Genomic DNA, 24,313 nt, shown 5'->3' with positions numbered 1-24,313 from the left:
GCCTGTCCTGCCCTCCTGCCCCAAATGCTGTGTAGCCAGACCCAGCGTGGCACTCACACAGCGCTGGCTTCTCATTTCTTTGCCGTTTTGGGAGGTCTCTTCCTCACTCTCAACACTCAGATGATGTTTCCTTTGACCCAGGGATCAGAGCCCCCTGGCTGTGCCACTCAGCTGTGCCTCATTCTCTCAGGCACCTGGCCCTCTCTTGCCTTCGGCATCAAGCTCACAACCTTCTTGGCCAGCACAGCTCGGTCTTCCTCCATCTCTGCTACACCCGCTTCTGCTCCCCTCTCTCCAACACCAGCCTCCTGTCTCACCACTCCTTCTTCCTCCTCCTCCCTTCCCCTCCTGCTGCCTGGACCTGGCAGTTCCCAGAGAGTCTTCCCTTACAGTCACACTTGGACGCTGTTCTCGCCGCCCTGCCCCTCAGTTCTGAATCGATTTAGACTTGAAATTAAACGAAGGTTTCTAACCATTAGAGGAGTGAAGTTCTGGAACAGCCTTCCAAGGGGAGTAGTGGGGGCAAAAGACATATCTGACTTTAAGACTAAGATTGATAAGTTTATGGAAGGAATAGTATGATGGGATAGCTTAATTTTGGCAATTGATCTTTGAGTATCAGCAGATAAGTATGCCCAGTGGTCTGTGATGGGATGTTGGATGGGATGGGATCTGAGTTACTGCAGAGAATTCTTTCCTGAGTGCTGGCTGGTGAGTCTTGCCCACATGCTCAGGGTTTAGCTGATCACCATATTTGGGGTCGGGAAGGAATTTTCCTCCGGGGCAGATTGGCAGAGGCCCTGGAGGTTTTTCACCTTCCTCTGTAGCGTGGGGCATGGGTCACTTGCTGGTGGATTCTCTGCAGCTTGAGGTCTTCAAACCACAATTTGAGGACTTCAATAACTCGGACATAGGTTAGGGGTTTGTTATAGAAGTGGATGGGTAGGGTTCTGTGGCCTGCTTTGTGCAGGAGGTCAGACTAGATGATCATATTGGTCCCTTCTGACCCGAAAGTCTATGAGTCTATGAGTCTATGAGATTTCCGGGGCTGCTGACTTGAGCCCTGCATGAGCTGGGGACTGCGCTCTGCTGCGCCCTGCCCAGAGAGCCAGGGGTCCAGCTTCCAGGCTGTTTACTGAGGCTGCAGCATTTCCAAAAGTGGCCTCCAATCTGGCTGCCTAGAACCTGATTCTCTGAAGAACGGCCCACACGCAGACCCCAGGGCATTTGTGGGGCTGCGGGCACTCAGTGCCTAAGAGCATCACACCAGTTGGTCTCAAGGCGGGCTCCCAGAAATAGTGGTATGTGTGCCTAACAGCTCCCCCTCTGTGCCTGATCCACAGAGGAAATGAGCCTGTTACACTCCAGCTCTTTAGCGCCAGCTGGGACAGCTCTAGTCTATGTTTGCTAAGACAAACAAAGGCTGTAACAGACTGACCTGCTCTGTAGATTGGGTGCACAGGGGCACCGGTACCACATCCTCAAAAGTGGGCTGCAGGTCCCCCAGGATCAATAGCCCCCTTTAAAATGATGGGCCTTCACTGGCCTCTTGAGGAGTTTGTGAGAACATGGGTGGGTGAAACATGCATCTTCCACTGTACGGAAACATTTTAACCTGGGGTGTTCAGGAGAGCCAAGGGGAGTTAGCAATTTGATGGGGGCTGGGGTCATGCCCCAGTGAAATTCCCAGGCGGGATGGTAATTGTGTGGCACATTCCCATGGTCTGTGAAGAGCTACAGGAATGTTAACATTTGCCCCTCAGCAGGGCCCCCCAATACCCAGCAAAATGCCCTTGGAGTCTCCTGCTTCTGCTGACAGCTAAGAGGGTCCCATGTCCAGATGCAAGAGTTCAAATGGCCCTGTGCAGCCCAGCGAGGAGAAAATATCCAATTCAGAAGACACAAAGGAATGAAATCATCATTTTGCCACCCTGGGCCATGGGGACACCTCGCAACATGGAAACAGAAGCTGCTTGGGCTGAGACTCTGGCTTTGCTGGGGAGGAAATCACAGCTAGGAGGCAAATACGGAGTCTTCTCAGGCTAGGGTTTTCCAGGGAGCCAACAGAAGTTAGGTGCTTACTTCACAGATTCCAGTGGGATTTGGGTGCCTATCTCCTTTCGACTCCTTGGAAAATCCCACCTGCACAGCCACGTGAACACTCAGCCAGGTAATGAGCAAAGCCGGTGTCTGACATCCCAGGATTTGCCAGGGCAGAGAACAGGCTGGCAGGACCAGTCTTCGGGGCTGTGCCTTGATGGACAGCCTGGCTGTCTGGAGTCTCATCTTCACTTGGAATTGCCCATGCTGGCAGTGGTCTTTTTGACCAGGCTCCCCATAGTGGGCTGGGACCCATTCACAGGGCTTTGATGCACAGTTGCATCAGGGCTGACAAGGAGGTGTCAGGCCTGTGAGCTTCTCCAGGGAAGCTCTAGCAGGAGAAACAGGGGCGGCCCTTGGTCCCCTTCTGCCTCTCATGGTAGCTTTCCTTGAGATGGTGCAGTCACGCTGCAATCCAACTATGCTCAGCACCGTCCCTGCAGTACAGCAGGGGTTGTCCACACGCCCGCATTCACTGCTCATAGGTCCCTCGCCGAGCTCTGGAGCAGAGCTATAAAGGGTGATCAATGGAAAAATCAAAGCCAGGCAATTTCCTACCAGGTTCCCCACAGTTAGCACGTTCTCAAACTCTTTGGTCATCGGGTAGTGCTCCATGGCCATGAACAGCGTGTTGAGAACAATGCAGATTGTGATCCCCAGGTCGACAAATGGGTCCATCACGATCAGCCGTACAAATGCCTTCAGCGTCAGCCAGAGAGGGCAGCAGTCCCAGACTAGGAACATATGGGCGAATTTATACCACCAGGGCGGACATTTCTGGTGAGCTTCCTCTAACTCTGAAAACAAGAGACAAAGACCTCGTGTCATTGCCCTGGCACCTCCAGAGAAGAGTCACATGCTTAGTCAACAGATGGGAGCTTGGCTGAGGATTCTAGATCCAGCCTAGTGCTGGCAACAAGACTAGTGCACTGGGACACTGGACATAGAGTGGGTTCAGAAAGGTGCCAAACTCTTTGTTATGGTTGTGCAAAGGGCTGTTTGGGGCATACAGATGTGGTAGGCGTCATGAAGGTGTAACAGGAACACAGGCGTCTGTGGAATACAGGCATTAGCTTCGTCCTCGAGAATGGGTTCATTAGGCTGTATGCAAACCCACTGGCAGACACCTGTCTGCTGCAGTCCAGGATGTGACGTTTCCCACCGCAGCACAGGAAAACAACTTGGTGGAGAAAAGTGTCTGAACCCAGCTTGGCTGGGCTGACATTCAAAAATGCAGCTGATCTAAGCTGAGGCTTTCAAATGAGCCAAGAGTTCAGTACCCGAATCCCACTAAAATGGTTATTCATATATTTATTTGTATTACCACAGCAACCAGGAGCTCCACTCCTGGCCCTGAACCCTATTGTGCTATGTGCTGAACAAACAGATGGTCCCTGTCCTAAGTGGATTACAGTCTGAGACAGCCACTACGATTGAGTGCCTAACTCCCTTGGGCTTCTGAGTATCCCAGCACCAATTATTGTTGAACAGCTGCATCTCTGATGGAACAGATCCAGGTGAAATGCAGCTGATCCACTGAATCAAAGAGGACTGGAAAGGGCAAGGAGTCAGTGAATAAACTATTCCTGGTCTATCAAACCTTTTCTGAGCTTTGGATCTTGGCTATCTTACTGGGGGCCTGTCCCCCAGTGCAGTTGGGGTCAGCTGGAATGTCTGAACTGACAGTCCCTATGCTGGATCAGCTTGCAGCCTTTGTATTTGTGTTCACAGATGGGATTGGCTAAGGGCTGGCGTCGAAGAGACATGTTATAGCCAGGAGGATAAATCAGTAAATGAATAGAGTGTGCTTTTATTTAGGAAGTCACAGAATCACTCGTGGCTGCACATGCTATAAAGACTGAATAGCAGCTCTGGCTGGATCCGTAACACAAACCATTGCCAAGGAGTCTATGAGATATCTTACTCGCGTTAAGAAAAGCATTCCATGTGGACCCGGCCGTGGAACCAGGCGGCCAGGCGCTAAGAGATGAATCTGGGGTTTGAAGTGATATTATGACTGTTTGCCATCTCGCTCTGCTCCTTTTATCCTCTCTTTGGAATCCTGCAGCGTGCCCACAACCTGATGAGCTAGGAAATACACAGCCTCTGCCTCAAAGGGCCTGGGCAATAAGCACTGTTCACAGGCTGTCAGCAGAGACTGAAAGCTCGCTTTCATGTGGAGAGCATGCACCACTGTCACCTAAGCTAAAGGAGCAACTCCTTTAGCAGCTACTTTGGGGGACCAGGCACTAGAGGAGACCGGACCTACATGGAGCTACGCTAAGCAGTCTTACAATCTAAGACAAGCAGCAGGCAAAGGATGGGGAAGAGGGGAACAGCATAGCACAGCTAGACTGGAGCTGGGATAGCACTGAATTGTGTTGGGGGGTGGTGGGGGGTAAACCCCAGAGAGGGAGAATGTTGGCACAAGAACTAAAGGGGAGAAAACTGGCTGGGAATAAATTTAGGCTAGAAATTAGAAGAAGGTTTCTAACCATCCAAAGTGGGAGGGTCTGGCACAGCCCCCCCAGTGGGCGCAGTGGGGGAAGACAACCTCACTAGTTTTAAGATGGAGTTTGCTAAGTTTATGAACAGAACGATATGAACGGTTGCGTGCAATAGCGAGGGCCCACGCTCACTGACCCAATAGGTCCCTTCCAATCCTATGTTCTTATTCTCTGGTTTATATTAAGCAACATTTGTCCTGAAAATCCTTTTTGCTTTTCAGAGCCTTTATGGATTTGACATTGATTGTCAGCATTACAGTCAATCCATACAGAGCTCTCTGTGGCACGTGGGAGCGTGTCCTCGGCTTGGCATTTTCCAGCTGAACAGTACCCAGCACAGCCCCTGCTTTATCAGGGTGGAAATCTACCTTCCATGGTGTTAGAGATCATGCTGACTGCGCTCTCTGCTCTCTGCTGGAGACCAGGTCCGTCTTGGCTGCCTGCTAGCAGCTGATCAGGATTGGACTTGCCTTGCTCATCCACAGAACTTGGCTACAAAAAGGAGAGCAGGTCATAGTATGAGGACATGGGCCACAGCAGTCCATTAAACACACTTAGAGGGAGGGCAACATAACAATCACATGGGTCCTCATGGCACAGCCTGGGCTGTACTAAAAGGAAGAACTAGGCAGGTAATAACCAGATGGGTCTGAAGCTACTGTGGGAAGCTCCTTAAACCCTCAGATGACTCTATGGCTGCAGTAAAGGCAGGTCATTACTAACATCCCCGAGGGATGTTCTAGGCTGAAAGCTGTATAAAAAGGAAGTGATTGGAGCTGGGGACAGGACAGGGTCTTGGCTGGAGTGTTAGCCCCAGATGTTCTGCTGGGCTATAACAGTCCATCACAGCCATTGCAGCAAGCAGAACGAGCTGGAGCAGCCCTCGGACTGTGGCTCCCATCAGCCCCAGGACAGGCAAGTCCAACCTCTCCCCACTTGGTCCCTCTGCTGGGCTCTGCAGCAGTGCAGAGACGAATCCAGCCTGCCATGCACAGACAGCACCGGAGAGAGGAAACATAACCAGTATATACTTCCTCAATCATCGCCGAGCGCTCCAGCACGACCCTGGGTATGACTCGCCCGTTGCAGTCTTTGGATTTGCCTTCATTGTTAGCCGCAGCTTGGGCAGAGTCCCCTGTCTTCTTCTCCACTGCGCTGCTCCTCTGGGAGCTTCTGCTTGATTTACGGTCTCGTAACTGCAAAGACACCAGAGATTTTTGCGGTGAGAGCTTCCTCAGTGGGATGCAGGGTGTGTGTTGTGGGGAGGGGAGAGAATCTTTCCGCGGAGACTAAGGCAATAGTTTGATGACACATTTCTCTTTGCTTAATGCTTAGTCTTCCCTCATGAAAACAGGTCAGGATGCACCTTGGAAATGACGCAGCTCGTGCTGCCTCCTGTCAGCTGCACACAGGAAGGGACATGGGTAACAGCTGCCAGAGTTATCTCTTTGGGGAATGGAAATGGAGCAGCCTCTCCCACTGCTGACGTGTCTTTTCTCCTCGAGGCCCCAGAGCTACCGCTGTGTGCAAACAGTTCTCCGCTCTCAGCTAGGGTGACCAGATAGCAAGTGTGAAAAATCGGGATGGGGTGGGGGGTAATAGGCGCCTATAAAAGACAAAGCCCTGAATATAAGAACTGTTCCTACTAAATCGGGACATCTAGTCACCCTACTTTCAGCACATTCTCAGTTCAAAGCAAACCAAACTCAAAGCTGAGTGACTTAGACAAATTGGAGGATTGGGCCAAAAGAAATCTGATGAGGTTCAAAAGGACAAGAGCAGAGTCCTGCACTTAGGAAGGAAGAATCCCATGCACTGCTACAGACTAGGGACCGAATGGCTAGACAGCAGTTCTGCAGAAAAGGATCCAAGGATGACAGTGGAAGAGAAGCTGGATATGAGTCAGCAGTGTGCCCTTGTTGCCAAGAAAGCTAATGGCTGTATTAGTATGAGCATTGATCAAGGGAAGTGATTATTCCCCTCTATTCAGGAATAGTGAGGCCACATCTGGAGTATTACGTTCAGTTTTGGGCCCCTCACTACAGAAAGGATGTGGACAAATTGGAGAGAGTCCAGCAGAGGGAAATGAAAATGATCAGGGGGCTAAGGCACATGACTTACGAGGAGAGGCTGAGGCAACTGGGCTTGTTTAGGCTTCAGAAGAGAAGAGTGACGGGGGATTTGATAGCTGCTTTCAACTACCTGAAGGGGGGTTCCAAAGAGGATGGATCTAGACTGTTCTCAATGGTACCAGATGACAGAACAAGGAGTAATGGTCTCAAGTTGCAGTGGGGGAGGTCTAGGTTGGATATTAGGAAACACTATTTCACTAGGAGGGTGGTGAAGCACATCTCCTCTGGTAGGAAGAGAAGCTGGATATGACCCTTTGGCAGGACATGGATTAGCCACTTCCTTATCTGAATGAATGTGGAGGGGAAGCAAGTTGGGGATGTATTTAATGACAGCACACTCGGCTTGTATGAAGTTCTCTTGCCAAAGGTGGGTGAGTATTAGCATTGGACACCATTTTTTCATCAAAGTGGTTTTTTGATGAAACTTGCCATTTTTGTTCAAATGGACACATTTAGAGAAATGTACTGATTCTGATGACATTTTGTTTAATTCCCCCCTCCCTCGCCACCACCACAACACAAAGCACTTTGATCACGTTGACATGGCCCATTTTGACATTTTTGGGAGCAGCATGTTTCCATTTTTATTTCAGTATGATTCTTTGGCAGAAAATTCATGGTGTTTAAAGCATTTTTTAAAAAAAGTTTGAAAATCCTAACAAAACGTTTTTACTTTATCGAAACAAAACGTTTCAATCAACCCCAACCCATTTTTTTCTGAATTTAGTTCACAGGAAATTTCAGTGTTTTGCTGTTCATTCCATTTCGGAATGGAACAAAATCATGGCATTTCTGGTTCACACTCAGCTGCGCTGGGCGTCATTATCCCAGTTTTATAGTTTCCCCCCATCTACAGGCTGGGGTAATAATAAATAAAACCACACTGAGGTGTTTGGAGGGTTCATTAATTAGTGTATGGCTTTGAAAATGAAAAGCAGGAAATGGGATTAGTATTATTATTGCAAAGATCTAGACATGGCCCCATCCTAACCCTGCACAATCCCTGCACCCTTGACCCTTTGACAGGGCATGGATTAGCCACTTCCTTAGCTGCGGGGGGGAAGCAAGTTGGGGGTGTATTTAATGACAGCACACTGGGCCCTAATGAAGGTCTCTTGCCAAAGGTGGGTGAGCATTAGAGTTTAGCTATGAACTTTGCACCTTAGGCCATCCCTGCAGAGAACAGTGATGGGCAGACACCAAGGTCTCCAAGGGAAAGTGAACCATCTCCACATAGGACACGGTAGCTAAACATGGGCTGGAAACAGACATCCTGGTTCAACTACTGGGGGATCAGAGGCAGATAACCGATACAGCGAATCACAATTTTGCACTTTTCTTGATCAGTGAGGAAGTTGGTCATATGCCCAACCAAAAATTAGATTTGCAGGGATGGGTCATGGGGAAAAATCGGGAAGAAGCCAACAAGGGTCAAAATGGTGATTAGAGGATATTAAAAATGACAAGTACCTGGAGCAGACACCGGCAAGGCAGCTTTGTCAGGTGCTGGAGAAGCTTTTGCCCATCTTTTACAGGCTTGCTACATGTAGGGAGTGGACATAGTGATGGGCTCGCCGAGGGGAAGGGAAGATAAGGAAGAGGGAAGGGAGAGAGGCCCACTGGGCAGAAGAGTGAACCGAGCCAGTGGCAGTGGAAAGGGGAGGTGGGAACTAACAGCCAACAGCAACACAGAAAATGAGACAAGAGATCCTAGGCTGCAGCCAAGTAGCCTTTGTCACAACAACATGGGGGTTCAAACGTGGCCTTAAACCACCTCCCGCCCCCAGGTCCTGGGCCATTCCTTCAGTGTAAGATAGACCTGCCTGAGGGTCACTCTAACATGCACCTGCTGCAATGTCTGACAGCACCCGGATGCGGGGATGCCTCGGCCACACCCTTATTGCTCTGACCACACTCCCTAGGCAAGCTGCAGGGAGCAGGGGCATAGAAGCTGCTCAAGGCAGAGCAGCTACAGTGCAACCAGTAAGGTTGCCAACCCTCCAGGATTGTCCTGGAGTCTCCAGGAATTAAAGATGAATCTTTAATGAAAGATTATGCCATGTGATGAAACCTCCAGGAACACATCCAACCAAAACTGGCAACCTTACAGCCCAGGATTGGAGACCCAAAGGCTGCATTTCAGGGCGGAGTGAAGGATGGTGCCAGAAGGCTGTGAAGGCCCTTCCCATCTGCTGCTCACAATGTGGGCAGGACCCCTGAGGCTGCTGGGCGTGGTGCCTAGGGGTGAGTCCAATGGGGAGGTGGGAGGAGTTGGGACCTCCTTCAGGTCTGCCTGGCACAGGCTGCTTTGAGAAAGGAGTCAAGAGGATTTGGGGACTTCAGCCCAGACCTGCAAGCTCCTCTCAGCTCTGGCAGGGAATGGCCACACAGAACTGCCAGGCTTCTGAGCCACATTTGCACCTCATCCTCTGTCGGGCTGGGGGCTCTTTAGCTTCAGTGGAGGACCCTGTAGCTTGGATCTCTCATCCCATTTTCTGGGATGACATTGGCTGTAAATTCTCTGTAATCCCACCCCTCCCTACCACTGCCACTGGCTAAGCTCGCTCTTCCGCCCAGTTCCTCCCCTCTTCCTCATCTTCCCTTCCCCTCGGTATCTCCTTCCTTTGATCCTTCCCACCCAATCCCCTACACTGGGCAGCCCGAGCTGCAAAGTCCGCTCTGGGACTAGTTCCAGCCCTGCCCTGTCAGCCTGGTCCAGGTGGCTTGCTCCCAGCTGCAGTACAGATCTAGACTCTGGCCCCACATTCTTAGTGCACCCAATCCCCAGGGCAGCCAGGCCCCCCTAGCACTGACCAGTTTCTCTTGTTCCTCCTGATGCTTCTTCAGCTGCTCCAGGAGCTGCTGAAACTCCTCCTCTCTCTGCTGCTCCTCCAGCATGGTAGCATCATTTTGCTCGGCATAGGCCATCGCTACAACAGCCAGGATCAGGTTGATGAGGTAGAAGGAACCAAGGAATATGACCACCACAAAGAAGATCATGTACGTTTTCCCAGCGGCGCGGAGGGTCTGTGGGAAGAAGAGGCATGTTCCGTCACAGAAGGTCAGACCACTAGTCTATTTACTCTCTAATTGCTAGGTTACCTTAGTGCCTCGTCCCAGTGCTGCGTACGGCTTTGATTCACCTTCTCCTCACATAACTGAGAGGCCCTTCCTTCCAGCTAACCTTCACCTCATCGCTTATGCTGCAGTGAGTGTCAGTGGGTTGTTAGTTATGCTACAATCCCCAGAAACCTCAGCAGAACTGGGCTCTCCTCTGGCATGTGCTTCCACCACAATTACAGCAGTGGAGTCTGAGGGATGGCCGTGAATGAAAACAACAGATCCTCACACTCCTGAGGGACTGAGAAGCTGAACCTGGATATGGAGGGCAGGATCTGATCATCACAACAGTCTCATCCAAATGCCCCTGAACTGGGAGATCTCAGACTCTGGGTACAGATACAAACTGGTGGGCTCAGTAGAACATGAGTATACCTGTGTGATCTTGCCTTCTAGTGATACCCCAACAGAGAAGATAAAGGACCTGCTATTCCCACCAGCTGTGAGTTCCCTTTCAGCACCAGCCCCTGTCCTTTCAACTAAGGGCGAAGGTTGCAGTCCCTGCGTGCCTGGGTGGGACTTATTTAGTGGATTGTGATGATGTCTGTTGTCAACTGTAGCATGTGGACTGGTTACATCAGGCCCAGCTCCATGGAAAATATGCCCCATTGCACTTAGCCAGGTGCTCCCTTCCAGCCCAGATGCTTTTGGATGAATATCTATAAGCAACAAGCTCCCACGTGCTTTACATTGTGTGACCAGAGGCATGTTTTAGATCTCCCAGCCCACAGATGGGCTGGACCCTCCATCATCACACACAAAACAAGAGTCAGAGAGGTAGTCGAGTTTGTCTGGATCTGTAAAAGCAGCAAAGAGTCCTGTGGCACCTTATAGACTAACAGACGTATTGGAGCATGAGCTTTCGTGGATGAATACATGCATCCGATGAAGTGGGTATTCACCCACGAAAGCTCATGCTCCAGTACATCTGTTAGTCTGTAAGGTGCCACAGGACTCTGCTGCTTTTACAAAACAAGAGGAAATTAAAAAAAAAAATACACAATGACCTTTAATTCAGTGACCTGCCATGTGTATGGGAATGTGCAATCAAATGCAAGCTATTGCCTCTGCCAGTGGGAAAACCCAAATAAAAGGAAAGAAAGGGCTCACCAGCTGGAAGAGATTCTCCCAAAAGTCCTGAGTCATGAGGCGGAAGAGAGAAAGGAAAGCCCAGCTAAAAGTGTCATAGCTGGTATAGCCATAGTTTGGATTCCTTCCTGCTTTCATACACATGTATCCTTCAGGGCACTTCCTGCCAGAGGGAGCAGAGAGGAGAGGGTATGTTAGTGCTGGGTTCAGCCCCTGCCTGGCCCAAGAAGGGTAAGCCAGGGCAAAAGTGAATCTAGTTTTATGTTCAGAAACTTGAGGAGCGTGCAAGGTGCAAAGGGCCCAGTTTTACCTGCACAACCCCAGTGAAGCAAGTGGGCTTGCATAAGGGTGACTCAAGGCCAGATAGAGAAGCATTCAGTTCAGAGTCAGATCCCCTTTCTCACACACACACACACACACACACACACACACACACACACACACACAGCTTGCACCAACACAGTGTGCACCAACAGCCATACACATTTGCAGACAATTAAGCCAAGGCTTTCAAAACTGGGTGCTAGGGAAATGAGGTCAGGGTGCGTGGGCTTGCCCCACCTCCCCAACTCGCACACCTGGGGTTGAGGTGCAGGGGCAGCAGGAGTGTTGGGCAGGTGGATCAGACGCAGGGGAGCCCATTTTTCTGGGGGACTCCAATTGGCCAGGGCCCCTGGGCACGGACCCTGTTAGCCCAGTGACTAATTGACCACTGACCCACACTCCAAAAAGGTGGCTGCTGTAGCTCTTTGTTCGTGGTGCTGTGTGGAAAAACTTAACTGTCCACCCTGGCTGTCACAGGAAATTTGAACAGCCACTGACACATCCTACTGACTCGGCATTTCGATCTGCACAGCCCCAGCAACCGGAGCCAGCAACATGAGGAGGTGCCATTTGAAGAACTTGTCTTGCTTGCACTGTCACTCCTGTTTCAGGAAATGGGCAGAACTTCCACGAGACTCCAGTGGATGTCCCAGCAGCATTTTTTGGCCCACCAAAGAGCTAATGATGGAGCAGGAGGAGGACATAGACATGGCTGATGCTGCTCATGACTCTTGGCAGGGCCACAAACATGGACTGGTGGGATCACATCACCATGCAGTTTGTGAGCAGCTTGCCTCACCCCTCCAGCATAAAGACATGCATGAGGCAGGCCACTCCGGCCCAGAGGCAGGTTGTTATACCTGTCTGGAAGCTGGCTACACTAGACTGCTATAGGGCCATTACTAACCAGCTTGGTGTTGGAAGTTTGGCTGGGGGTAAAGTGGTGGCAGAGGTTTCTGAGGCAGTCAGGCATGTGAGTTACTCCCAATGTGGAGTTATTGCTGACTTTGAGAGAATGGGGTTTCCAGACTGCACTGGGGCCTTAATGAGACTCATGGCCCCATAGTTTGTCTTCCTCAAGAAGCACATGAGGACATGAACTGCAAAGGGTACTGCTCCATTGGTATGCAGGCCCAGGTGGAGCACAGACTCCAATGTATGGATGCCAGCGTGGGCTGCACTGGACAGATCGTGATGCCAGGGTATTCCGCTTATTGGGGGGCTACATTCCTACCAAATGACAATGTCATAAGTGGAGCTACTGTCTCTCCTGTTTACTTGAGGACCTTATGTGCACCCTTTTGCCTTGGCTTATCAAACTGTCCCCTGATCTCGGAGGCCCTGGCAAGAGGAGGTTGAATGCCATGCTCAGCCGGCGTCAAATCTGCTTTTGGCAGATTGATGTGTTTACAGACCAGCCAGAAAGTGCTAGTGCTGGATGTACCTGGGCACCAGAAGTCAGGGATGCTGTGTGCTCCAGAATGATGGGCTTGCCTGGCCCAAGGGAAGAGGGAGAACAGCACTGGTATGAAGGTGCTTGTGATGAAGTTGGGGTGGATTGCCTTGGGGGGTCATTTTTGGGGGGAGGGGTTCTTTGCCATGCATTCTACTTATGATGTGATCGCTTGTGAACAGGGGCTGCTAACAGGGAGTTTCGCAAGGGAGTTCAGAAAGGGAGTGAGAAGGGAGCGGGGGTCCGTTGTCTGTCCTATCTGTGCACCTTTAGTCCCCTTAAAACCTGTAAACCAAACTACATTCAAAGCTTTAAACAACCCTTTAAACAACCCTTCCATTAACTAGGAGACAATGCAGGCAGAAGCCCAGCTGCAGAGTGGGGCCTATCCAGTTTATTGCACTGAGTGTAGCATGTATGATTACCTGCCCTGTGGGCGGGTGGTGTATGTGTGCAGTCGGTGCAAGGAGCTCCTGGCCCTCAGAGACCACGTACGGACTTTGGAGGCCAGGATGGCGGAATTGGAGGAACTAAGAGAGGCAGAGAGGTATGTTGATGAGGCTTTCCGGGACACTGTAGAATTGTCCCACCTCCAGTGAGACAGCCCCTGCACTGTTGAGGAGGATGAAAGACCCAGGGAAGCAGAACAGTCAATGGGAGCAGAGGGAAACCTTCCCATAGTGGGAACCCTCCTTCCAGACGGTGTTGGGGTTGCCTCTCGCACTGAGGTTACCTCTCCGGGGGAGGGAACTCCAGTTGCTAGGAAAAGGAAAGTGTTAATAATGCAAGATTCGATCATTAGAAACATAGATAGCTGGGTTTGTGATGAGCGGGAGAACCGTATGGTGACTTGCCTGCCTGGTGCGAAGGTTGTGGATCTCTCGAGGCATCTAGACAGACTTATGCGTAATGCTGGGGAGGAGCCGGTGGTCATGGTACATGTAGGTACCAATGACATAGGGAAGGGTAGAAGAGATGTCCTGGAAGCCAAATTTAGGCTGCTAGGGAAGAGACTGAAATCCAGGACCTCTATGGTGGCATTCTCAGAAATGCTCCCAGTTCCACACGCAGGGCCAGATAGGCAGGCAGAGCTTCAGAGTCTCAATGCGTGGATAAGACGGTGTAGAGAGGAGGGGTTTACGTTCATTAGGAACTGGGGAAAATTTTGGGATGGGAGGAGCCTGTACAGGAGAGATGGGCTCCACCTAAACCAAAGGGGAACCAGACTGCTGGCACTAAACATCAAAAAGGTTGTAGAGCAGTTTTTAAACTAGGAGATGGGGGAAAGCCGATCGCTGCAGAGGAGCATGTGGATCGGACACAGACTTCTCTTAGGGGAGAGTCTAAAGATAGAGAATCTCCAGGTTATAGTCAGGAACAGAGGATGAAAGAGGATAATGTAAGGGCCAGATCAGATGATAAACAGTCACATAAAAAAGAATCTGACACTTCAGAAAATGGCAGACAAATAAACAGTGACACATTTTTAAAGTGCTTATACACAAATGCTAGAAGTCTAAATAATAAGCTGGGTGAACTAGAGTGCCTTGTGATAAAGAAGGATATTGATATAATAAGCATCACAGAAACCTGGTGGACTGAGAGCAATCAATGGAACACAATCATTCTGGGGGTATAAAATATATCGGAAGGACAGAACAGGTCATGCAGGGGGAGAAGTGGCACTATATGTGAAAGAAAATGTAGATTCAAATGAAGTAAAAATCTTAAGCGAATCCACATGTTCCATAGAGTCTCTATGGATAGAAATTTCATGCTCTAATAAAAATATAACATTAGGGATCTATTCTCGACCACCTGACCAGGACAGTAATAGTGATGATGAAATGCTAAGAGATATTAGAGAGGCTATCAAAATTAAGAACCAATAATAGTGGGGGATTTCAATTATCCCCATATTGACTGGGAACATTTCACTTCAGGATGAAATGCAGAGATAAAATTTCTCAGTACTTTAAATGACTGCTTCATGGAGCAGCTGGTATGGGAATCCACAAGGGGAGAGGCAACTCTAGATTTAATCCTGAGTGGAGCTCAGGAGCTGGTCAAAGAGTATAGCAGGACTGCTTGGAAATAGTGACCACAATATAATAACATTTAACATCCCTGTGGTGGGAAGAACATCTCAACGGTCCAACACTGTGGCATTTAATTTCAAAAGGGGGAACTATGCAAAAATGAGGGGGTTACTTAAACAGAAGTTAAAAGGTACAGTGACTAAAGTGAAATCCCTGCAAGCTGCATGGGCGCTTTTTAAAGACACCATAATAGAGGCCCAAATTCAATGTATACCCCAAATTAAGAAACACAGTAAAACAACTAAAAAAGAGCCACCATGGCTTAACAACCATGTAAAAGAAGCAGAGAGCAATAAAAAGACTTCCTTTAAAAAGTGGAAGTCAAATCCTAGTGAGGCAAATAGAAAGGAGCATAACCACTGCCAAATTAAGTGCAAGAGTATAGTAAGAAAAGCCAAAGAGGAGCTTGAAGAAGGGCTAGCCAAAAACTCCAAAGGTAATAAAAAAATGTTTTTTAAGTACATCAGAAGCAGGAAGCCTGCTAAACAACCAGTGGGGCCCCTTGACGATCAAAATACAAAAGGAGCGCTTAAAGATGATAAAATCATTGTGGAGAAACTAAATGGATTCTTTGCTTCAATCTTCACAGCTGAGGATGTTAGGGAGATTCCCAAACCTGAGCTGGCATTTGTAGGTGACAAATCTGAGGAACTGTCACAGATTGAAGTGTCACTAGAGGAGGTTTTTGAATTAATTGATAAACTCAACATTAACAAGTCACGAGGGCCAGATGGCATTCACCCAAGAGTTCTGAAAGAACTCAAATGTGAAGTTGCAGAACTATTAACTAAGGTTTGTAACCTGTCCTTTAAATCGGCTTCGGTACCCAATGACTGGAAGTTTGCTAATGTAACGCCAATATTTAAAAAGGGCTCTAGAGGTGATCCTGGCAATTACAGACCAGTAAGTCTAACATCAGTACTGGGCAAATTAGTCGAAACAACAGTTAAGAATAAAATTGTCAGACACATAGAAAAACATAAACTGTTGAGCAATCGTCAACATGGTTTCTGTAAAGGGAAATCGTGTCTTACCAATCTATTAGAGTTCTTTAAAGGGGTCAACAAACATGTGGACAAGGGGGATCCAGTGGACATAGTGTACTTAGATTTCCAGAAAGCCTTTGACGAGCTCCCTCAGCAAAGACTCTTACATAAATTAAGCTGTTATGGGATAAAAGGGAAGGTCCTTTCATGGATTGAGAACTGGTTAAAAGACAGGGAACAAAGGGTAGGAATTAATGGTAAATTCTCAGAATGGAGAGGGGTAACTAGTGGTGTTCCCCAAGGGTCAGTCCTAGGACCAATCATATTCAATTTAGTCATAAATAATCTGGAGAAAGGGGTAAACAGTGAGGTGGCAACGTTTGCAGATGATACTAAACTGCTCAAGATAGTTAAGACCAAAGCAGATTGTGAAGAACTTCAAAAAGATCTCACAAAACTAAGTGATTGGACAACAAAATGGCAAATGAAATTTAATGTGAATAAATGTAAAGTAATGCACATTGGAAAAAAATAACCCCAACTATACATACAATATGATGGGGGCTAATTTAGCTACAACGAGTCAGGAAAAAGATCTTGGTGTCATTGTCGATAGTTCTCTGAAGATGTCCACGCAGTGCGCAGAGGCGGTCAAAAAAGCAAACAGGATGTTAGGAATCATTAAAAAGGGGATAGAGAATAAGACTGAGAATATATTATTGCCCTTATATAAATCCATGGTACGCCCACATCTCGAATACTGTATACAGATGTGGTCTCCTCAGCTCAAAAAAGATATACTGGCACTAGAAAAGGTTCAGAAAAGGGCAACTAAAATGATTAGGGGTTTGGAGAGGGTCCCATATGAGGAAAGATTAAAGAGGCTGGGACTCTTCAGCTTGGAAAAGAGGAGACTAAGGGGGCATATGATAGAGGTATATAAAATCATGAGTGAAGTGGAGAAACTGGATAAGGAAAAGTTATTTACTTAGTCCCATAATACAAGAACTAGGGATCACCAAATGAAATTAATAGGTAGCAGGTTTAAAACAAGTAAATGGAATTTCTGCTTCACACAGCGCACAGTCAACTTGTGGAACTCCTTACCTGAGGAGGTTGTGAAGGCTAGGACTATAACAGCGCTTAAAAGAGAACTGGATAAATTCATGGTGGTTAAGTCCATTAATGGCTATTAGCCAGGATGGGTAAGGAATGGCGTCCCTAGTCTCTGTCTGTCAGAGGATGGAGATGGATGGCAGGAGAGAGATCACTTGATCATTGCCTGTTAGGTTCACTCCCTCTGGGGCACCTGGCATTGGCCACTGTTGGTAGACAAATACTGGGCTAGATGGACCTTTGGTCTGACCCGGTATGGCCATTCTTATGTTCTTATGTTCTTATGACAGAGGAAGGCATGGGGTGGATTCCTAGTCTAGACTGATGTACATAGCTGATCGATGTACAGATTGAAGTAGATAACTGTGTTTGGAAATAGCCTTTGCATACAAGTGCCCAACTGTCCCCTGATCATGTGCTTACCTTCATTATTTGAAATACACATTATGGGATGGGATGCAGGGATGGTCAGAACATTTCTTAACAAAATAAAACCCTTTATAATTAAACACTTTTTAGAAAAGAACAGCTGCCATGAGGACTCCAAAACACCAGTAACACCAAAACCTTTGAAAAAACCAGGAACAAAGTGCAGACAGTGAAACCATCCTCCAGACAGAAAGCCCCAGCCTGGGCCCCCGCTCTCCTTTTCCTTCCTTCCTCATTTGCTGCACACTTGGTGCCAGGGCAGCATCTGCAGGGAGGAGTTCAGCCTGGAGGGCTGCATGGGGCACACCCGCCCTGTGCAGCAGTGATAGCATCCGATTGCGTGGGCCACCCAGCCATGGAGCTGTCCCAGCTGTTTCTGGATTGCAGCACGGGGTACCAAGATGGGGCGCACATCACGGGGTGGGTAATGCAATGGAAGCTGGGACTCTTGTGTCCATTAGTGATAGCAGCTGCTCAAACAGCTCTTTCTGGTGAGCTTGGTCCTTCTTCCTTAGCCACCAGGCCTGTTCCAGGAACCACAAAGCAAATGCTCCTATGCTGCAACCCTAATTCTCAAACTGTGTCAGCCTGAACCTTTCCTCTTGCCTCATGCTGCCTTCCTCTAGCTGCAGGTCCCTGTCTTTGGTCCTGGACCTGCATGTTGGCCCTGTCCAGAATGTGAACTAGGCTTCTGCTGCAATGCAGGTGAGCTCTGGAGGTCCTGCAGCCAGTAGAGGTCGAGGGACCTGGAACAGGACAAGTCACAGCAGATTGTTGTCTCAAACAGCTCAGTGCAGGAGCACCGAAAAAATCCTCTTGGAACGTCAAAGACATAAAATGTTACTGAACTTCAGCTCATTGGGAGATGGATGCTTTGGGTAGCTGGCACTGCCCTGGACACAGCTGGGTTAATCGCAGAAAAAGATGGGGGTCTCGGGGAGCTGAGTGTCCACATCATGCTACAGAAGCCTTCGCTATCATTTCCAGCATGCCTCATTTTGGAGAACACAGTAGTGCCTGTGGTGGCCAAGAGTTTTTGTTCCAAGCTGCCAGTGGAAAAGCAGCCACATATGCTACCAAACTATTCAAAAGGATGGCGACTGAACAGCACACCTATGAGCAGAGTGGGCTGGTCAGCTACCAAGGTGGCCCTGGAAAATACACCTTTCCCAAAATGGGACTGCCTATCTGGAGTTCCTGCTATGGGAAAAGTTAGCAGCCATCAGCACCTGGAATTGGGTCAAAAGTAATGAGGGAATGAACAGGATGCCGCATTAGCATATGCATGGTTCAGTGCTCCCTCAAGGCTTCCAACATAGCCTGTTATGACTGGAAGCAAACACACAGATCTGCACTGCCATCCACCTTACATCCCCACTGGCACATTTCTGGACTGAATTAGAGGATTGGGCCAAAATAAACCTGATGAGGTTCAACAAGGACAAGTGCAGAGTCCTGCACTGAGGATGGAAGAATCCCATTCACTGCTACAGACTAGGGACCGACTGGCTAGGAAGCAGTTCTGCAGAAATAGGACCCAGGGGTTACAGTGGATGAGTAGCTGGATATGAGTCAACAGTGTGCCCTTGTTGCCAAGAAGGCTAATGGCATTTTGGGCTGTATAAGTAGGGGCATTGCCAGCAGATCGAGGGATGTGATCATCCCCCTCTATTCAACATTGGTGAGACCTCATCTGGAGTACTGTGTCCAGTTTTGGGCCCCACACTACAAAAAGGATGTGGAAAAACTGAAAAGAGTCCAGCATAGGGCAGCAAAAATGATTAGGGGGCTGGAAGACATGACTTATGAGGAGAGGCTGAGGGAACTGGGATTGTTTAGTCTGCAGAAGAGAAGAATGAGGGGGGATTCAACTACCTGAAAGGGGGTTCCAAAGTGGATGGATCTAGACTATTCTCAGTGGTAGCAGATGACAGAACAAGGAGTAATGATCTCAAGTTGCAGTAGGGAGGCTTAGGTTGGATATTAGGAAAACCTTTTTCACTAGGAGCGTGGTTAAGCACTGGAATGGGTTCCCTAGGAAGGTGGTGGAATCTCCTTCCTTAAGGTTTTTAAGGTCAGGCTTGACAAAGCCCTGTCTGGGATGATTCAGTTGGGAATTGAATCATAGAATATCAGGGTTGAAAGGGACCTCAGGAGGTCATCTAGTCCAACCCCCTGCTCAAAGCAGGACCAATCCCCAGATTTTTAACCCAGTTCCCCAAATGGCCCCCTCAAGGATTGAATTTGCAACTCTGGGTTTAGTAGGCCAATGCTGAAACCACTAAGCTATCCCTCCCCCCTGCTTTGAACAGGGGGTTGAACTAGATGACCTCCTGAGTTCCCTTCCAAACCTGATATTCTATGATTCTATGACCAACCCCAACTAAATCATTATCTCCAGACTGATTCTGGCCTGCATATTTATACCTGCCTCTGGAAATTTCCACCACATGCGTCTGACGAGGTGGGTGTTCACCCACGAAAGCTTATGCTCCAATACGTCTATTAGTCTGTAAGGTGCCACAGGACTCTTTCTTGCTTTTTACAGATCCAGACTAACACGGCTACCCCTCTGACTCTTGTTTTGTGTGTTTAGGTTCAGCAAGGATTTCACTGGTAAGCCAAGCTGGTTGCCTGCCGTAGTTTCTATTCTTCTTACTCACCGGGATGGTTTGTTCCTGGAACCTCAATAAGGCAGGGCCACCCAGAGGATTCAGGGGGCCTGAGGTCTTTGGTGGTGGGGGGCCTTCGCTTCAGCGGTAATTCGGCAGCAGGGAGTCCTTCCACTCCGGGACCCACTGCAGAAGTGCCCCAAAGACCCGCGGTGGGAGCCCCCGGCCGCTGAATTACTGCTGAAGATCCGGAGCAGAAGAAGCTCCGGGGGCCGGGGCCCTGTGAGAGTTTTCCAGGGCCCCCAGAGAAAGTGAAGGACCCCGCTCCAGGGGCCCCAAAAAATTCTCGTCCCACTTGCCCCTCCTCTGTGCGGCCCTGCAATAAGGATTCTTTAAACTGCAGCCAGCTCTCCTGGACTCCTTTGCCCCTCATGTTATTCTCACAGGGGATCCTGCCCATCAGTTCCCTGAGGGAGTCAGTCTGCTTTTCTGAAGTCCAGGATCCATAGTCTGCTGCTCTCCTTTCTTCCTTGTGTTAGGATCCTGAACTCAACCATCTCATGTTCACTGCCTCCCAGGTTCCCATCCACTTTTGCTTCCCCCACTAATTCTTCCTGGTTTGTGAGCAGCAGGTCTAGAAGAGCTCTGCCCCTAGTTGGTTCCTCCAGCACTTGAACCAGGAAATTGTCTCCTATACTTTCCAAAAGCTTCCTGGATTGTCTGTGCACTGCTGTATTGCTCTCCCAGCAGATATCAAGGCTATTAAATCTCCCATGAGAACCAGGGCCTGCGATCTAGTAACTTCTGCCAGTTGCAGGAAGAAAGCCTCGTCCACCTCATCCCCCTTGTCTGGTGGTCTATAGCAGACTCCTACCACGACATCACCATTGTTGCCCACACTTCTAAACTTAATCCAGAGACTCTCAGGTTTTTCTTCAGTTTCATACCGGAGCTCTGAGCAGTCATACTGCTCTCTTACGTACAGTGCAACTCCCCCACCTTTTCTGCTCTGCCTGTCCGTCCTGAACAGTTTATATCCATCCATGACAGTACTCCAGTCATGTGAGTTATCCCACCAAGTCTCTGTTATTCCAATCACATCATAGTTCCTTGACTGTGCCAGGACTTCCAGTTCTCCCTGATTGTTTCCCAGGCTTCTTGCATTTGTGTATAGGCACTTAAGATAACTCGCTGATTGTCCTGCTTTCTCAGTATGAGACAGGAGTCCTCCCCTCTTGCACTCTCCTGCTCATGCTTCCTTCCGGTATCCCACTTCCCCACTTACCTCAGGGCTTTGGTCTCCTTCCCCCGGTGAACCTAGTTTAAAGCCCTCCTCACTAGGTTAGCCAGCCTTCTTGCAAAGATGCTCTTCCCTCTCTTAATTAGATGGAGCCCGTCTCTGCCTAGCACTCCTCCTTCTTGAAACACCATCCCCATGGTCAAAGAATCCAAAGCCTTCTCTCCGACACCACCTGGACACCACCTGCATAGCCATTTGTTGACTTCCACGATTCGACGGTCTCTAACCAGGCCTTTTCCTTGCACAGGGAGGATGGACGAGGTTTAAGGTTGTTATTTTTAACAAACCGGAACGTCCTAAGAAAATGTGTGCCTTTCTAGTAAAACTTCACTTTTCATTGCTTGTTTTCCTGTTTGTGTTTCCTGAGCTCCATGTTGAATTCCACGTGGTGGGAGGGAGGTGGGGGGTGCCAATGTGCTGGCATGCCATCTGCCATTAGCGGATACAGGATGCTACCCAGGGCTTGCATTGGTTCATGGACTGGAAATCCCCCCATTTCTAATTCCTATTTTAATAAATACAAAAATGGAGCCAGAAACTTACCAGCGGCTTTTGCCTCTTCACTTTCTGTGGCCAGTTCTGCAACGGCCATCTCTCCGGGGTGGAAGGGGGCATCAAAAAACTCCTCTGGGGCCGGTTTTGTCAGCAGAGTCACTTTGTTTTCCTTCTTTGGCAACTGCTGCCTGCTCCCCTCAGTTGCCATGTTGGATTCTGGGGCCAGCAGGTTGCCATGCCGGCTGAGCAGGTCATCCTGCCCTGCCAGGGGCTCCGTGCTGGGAGCAGTACCTCCCAGAACCTGAGCTCCAGTCCGCACTCAATGTACCCCGCAATCTCCTAGCCTGCAGCCCAAGCCAGACTCAGCTGGCCTGGCCAGCTGCGGGTGGTTTATTGAAGTGTAGACATACCCTGAGTGACCAGATACTCAAGTGTTGAGCACTTAGCAATTCCCACCGACTGCTGGGTGGACAGGACGTTTGAAAATGTGGCCACTTACTTAGGTATCTAGTCGAGATTTATGACCAAGATTTTCGCAAGTGACTAGTGATTTGGTGTGCATCAGTCAGCACTTCTACCGGCACGAAAACTCTTCATCCATGTGAGGAGTGCTGGGAGTCAGCAACCAAGCCAGCACTCTGGTTACTGTCTAGCCAATGAGGCTCCCAAGGAGGGCCTCATTAAGGAGAGGAGCTCCTGATTACCAGATCAAATTGGGGCTGGGTAGCTAATGAGCTAATTAGCTTGTTAACTAGGAGACTGGGTAAAAGAGCCCAGGAAGGAAGCGCAAGAGGGTGGGGAAGCAGAAGAGGGAGAGATGAAAGAGTAACTGGGGCCTGATCCAGGAGATCTCTATGTGGAGAGACCTTTTCCCATCACTGTCCCTTGGGAGAAGGGCTGCTCAAGCTGAATGCCTCTGTACATAGGATGGCTGTAGAAGGTGGAGCACTGTCAGTAAACTCACAGTGGTGTCTACAAACGAAGGTCTCTGAATGGTCTGTGTGAGAGCAAAGAAGACGGGAGCAGAGGGCTCCCCTCACAATCCCCAAAAGATTTGTGTCCAGACGTACAATGGGACTTCGTGCCCACAGCTAGGGTGACCAGACAACAAGTGTGAAAAATCAGGACAGGGGGGCGGGGGTAATAGGAGCCTCTACAAGAAAAAGAGCAAAAATCGGGACTGTCCCTATAAAATTGGGACATCTGGTCACCCTACCCACAACCCTCTTCTCCAAACTCACACCAGGCACTTCTCATTGGCTGGTCCGGCTGGGTGCTATCCCCAGACTAAGCCACGTCTGGCCTCTTTGTTTCCCTCCCCAGGGGCTGCCCAGGTCTGTCTGTGCCAGTCAGAACAGATCCCACTCACCCGGCATCGCTGCTGTTCCCGCAGAGCAGAGCATCCAGCGAGCCCTCCAGAAAGTAGAAATTCCCTTTGCAATTCAGGAAAAAAGCAAGTGAGAATTGAAACATTGATTTGCACATGTTTGTTTATCATTTGCAAATCTTCAACAAATGGCTAATTGGATTGTGTCCCAGCATAAAGCATTCACCACAGCTATTGCTTCCTATATTTGCTATTTATAATGTGCTAATTTGCACAGGTGACCTTAGTCACATGGTTTTGTTTCACTAGCCAGACTGGCTGACTCCCAAACCCAGCGACAGCTCTAGAGACAGCCAGCAAGAGTGGTCAGAGCAAATGCTTGCGTAAATACATGTTAACATTCTCTTTCATGCAAACCAAGGCTCGCTGGTGTGAATGTTCACGGAAAGGGACTAAAAAGACTGGAGAAAGGCCAGAGCCATGGTTCTGCAGGTTTTCAGCTGAGTGAATTTTTGCACATGACCTGCTGGGAAACTGTGGAAAATAACAAGCACTCTCAGGCCATCACCAAACTGAGCCCACTACGAGACCGGGAATGCATCAAGCTCATTCCTCTTTGATGTTGCCAGTGATCCACCCAGACGAGAACCACAGCAGCTGCTGAGACACAGCAAAGAAGGAATTTAATTTCATTTACTGACATGGAGAACATGCCCCTGGGGTCAGGCCCTTCTGGTGGGTGCAGATCAGCAGCCTGAGTCACCTGCATGGAGAAGCAATGAGTACACCACCTTGGGTGTTACCTGATTTGGACTTTGCCCTCTGAATAGCCTGGAGGGACCTATCTGGAGTCTGTTCTGTGCATCCCAATCAATGATTCCTTCCCAGCCCCTATGCTTCTATTTAACTAACCAGTGGAGTGTTGAAAAGTCACCCAACATGTGGCATTTCAGGCCAGGATGTGTTGCTCTGGTGTGAGCAGCTGTTAACCTGAATGCATGGCCAGAATGTGTCTCTGCTGTTTTCATAGATTTCAGTCATTCGTGGATATTGACTTTAAATCCCCTGCTATGGAGCCTTCTTGTGGTTAACCTCACAGCCACTTATGCCATTGGAATAAAGCACCTCAGTCAGCATGTAATGTGACCTGCCGCTGAGTTCTGCTGAGTGCTTTAAACAAGATGTGAAAGACTCCAGCCAATACCTATCACACTGCAGCGTTAC

At 49.0% G+C, this 24,313-nt stretch overlaps 1 protein-coding gene across 2 annotated transcripts in view; it reads right to left on the bottom strand.

Moving 5' to 3' along the window:
• The window catches only part of SCN4A (sodium voltage-gated channel alpha subunit 4), a 171,853-nt gene that overhangs the window by 62,651 nt on the left and 84,889 nt on the right, over window positions 1-24,313 (bottom strand). For both annotated transcript variants that reach the window (XM_050935059.1, XM_050935058.1), the window contains exons 8-13: window positions 23,132-23,195; window positions 10,970-11,111; window positions 9,554-9,766; window positions 5,639-5,803; window positions 4,976-5,099; window positions 2,659-2,897 (exon numbers count right to left, since the gene is read on the bottom strand). In XM_050935059.1, the coding sequence (XP_050791016.1) occupies window positions 2,659-2,897; window positions 4,976-5,099; window positions 5,639-5,803; window positions 9,554-9,766; window positions 10,970-11,111; window positions 23,132-23,195 (947 nt within the window). The remainder of the gene's footprint in view (window positions 1-2,658; window positions 2,898-4,975; window positions 5,100-5,638; window positions 5,804-9,553; window positions 9,767-10,969; window positions 11,112-23,131; window positions 23,196-24,313) is intronic.

This window comes from Gopherus flavomarginatus, chromosome 25, assembly GCF_025201925.1.
Source record: "Gopherus flavomarginatus isolate rGopFla2 chromosome 25, rGopFla2.mat.asm, whole genome shotgun sequence".
NCBI classification, from domain to species: Eukaryota; Metazoa; Chordata; order Testudines; family Testudinidae; genus Gopherus; species Gopherus flavomarginatus.
This window is presented reverse-complemented; position numbering and strand designations above follow the sequence as displayed.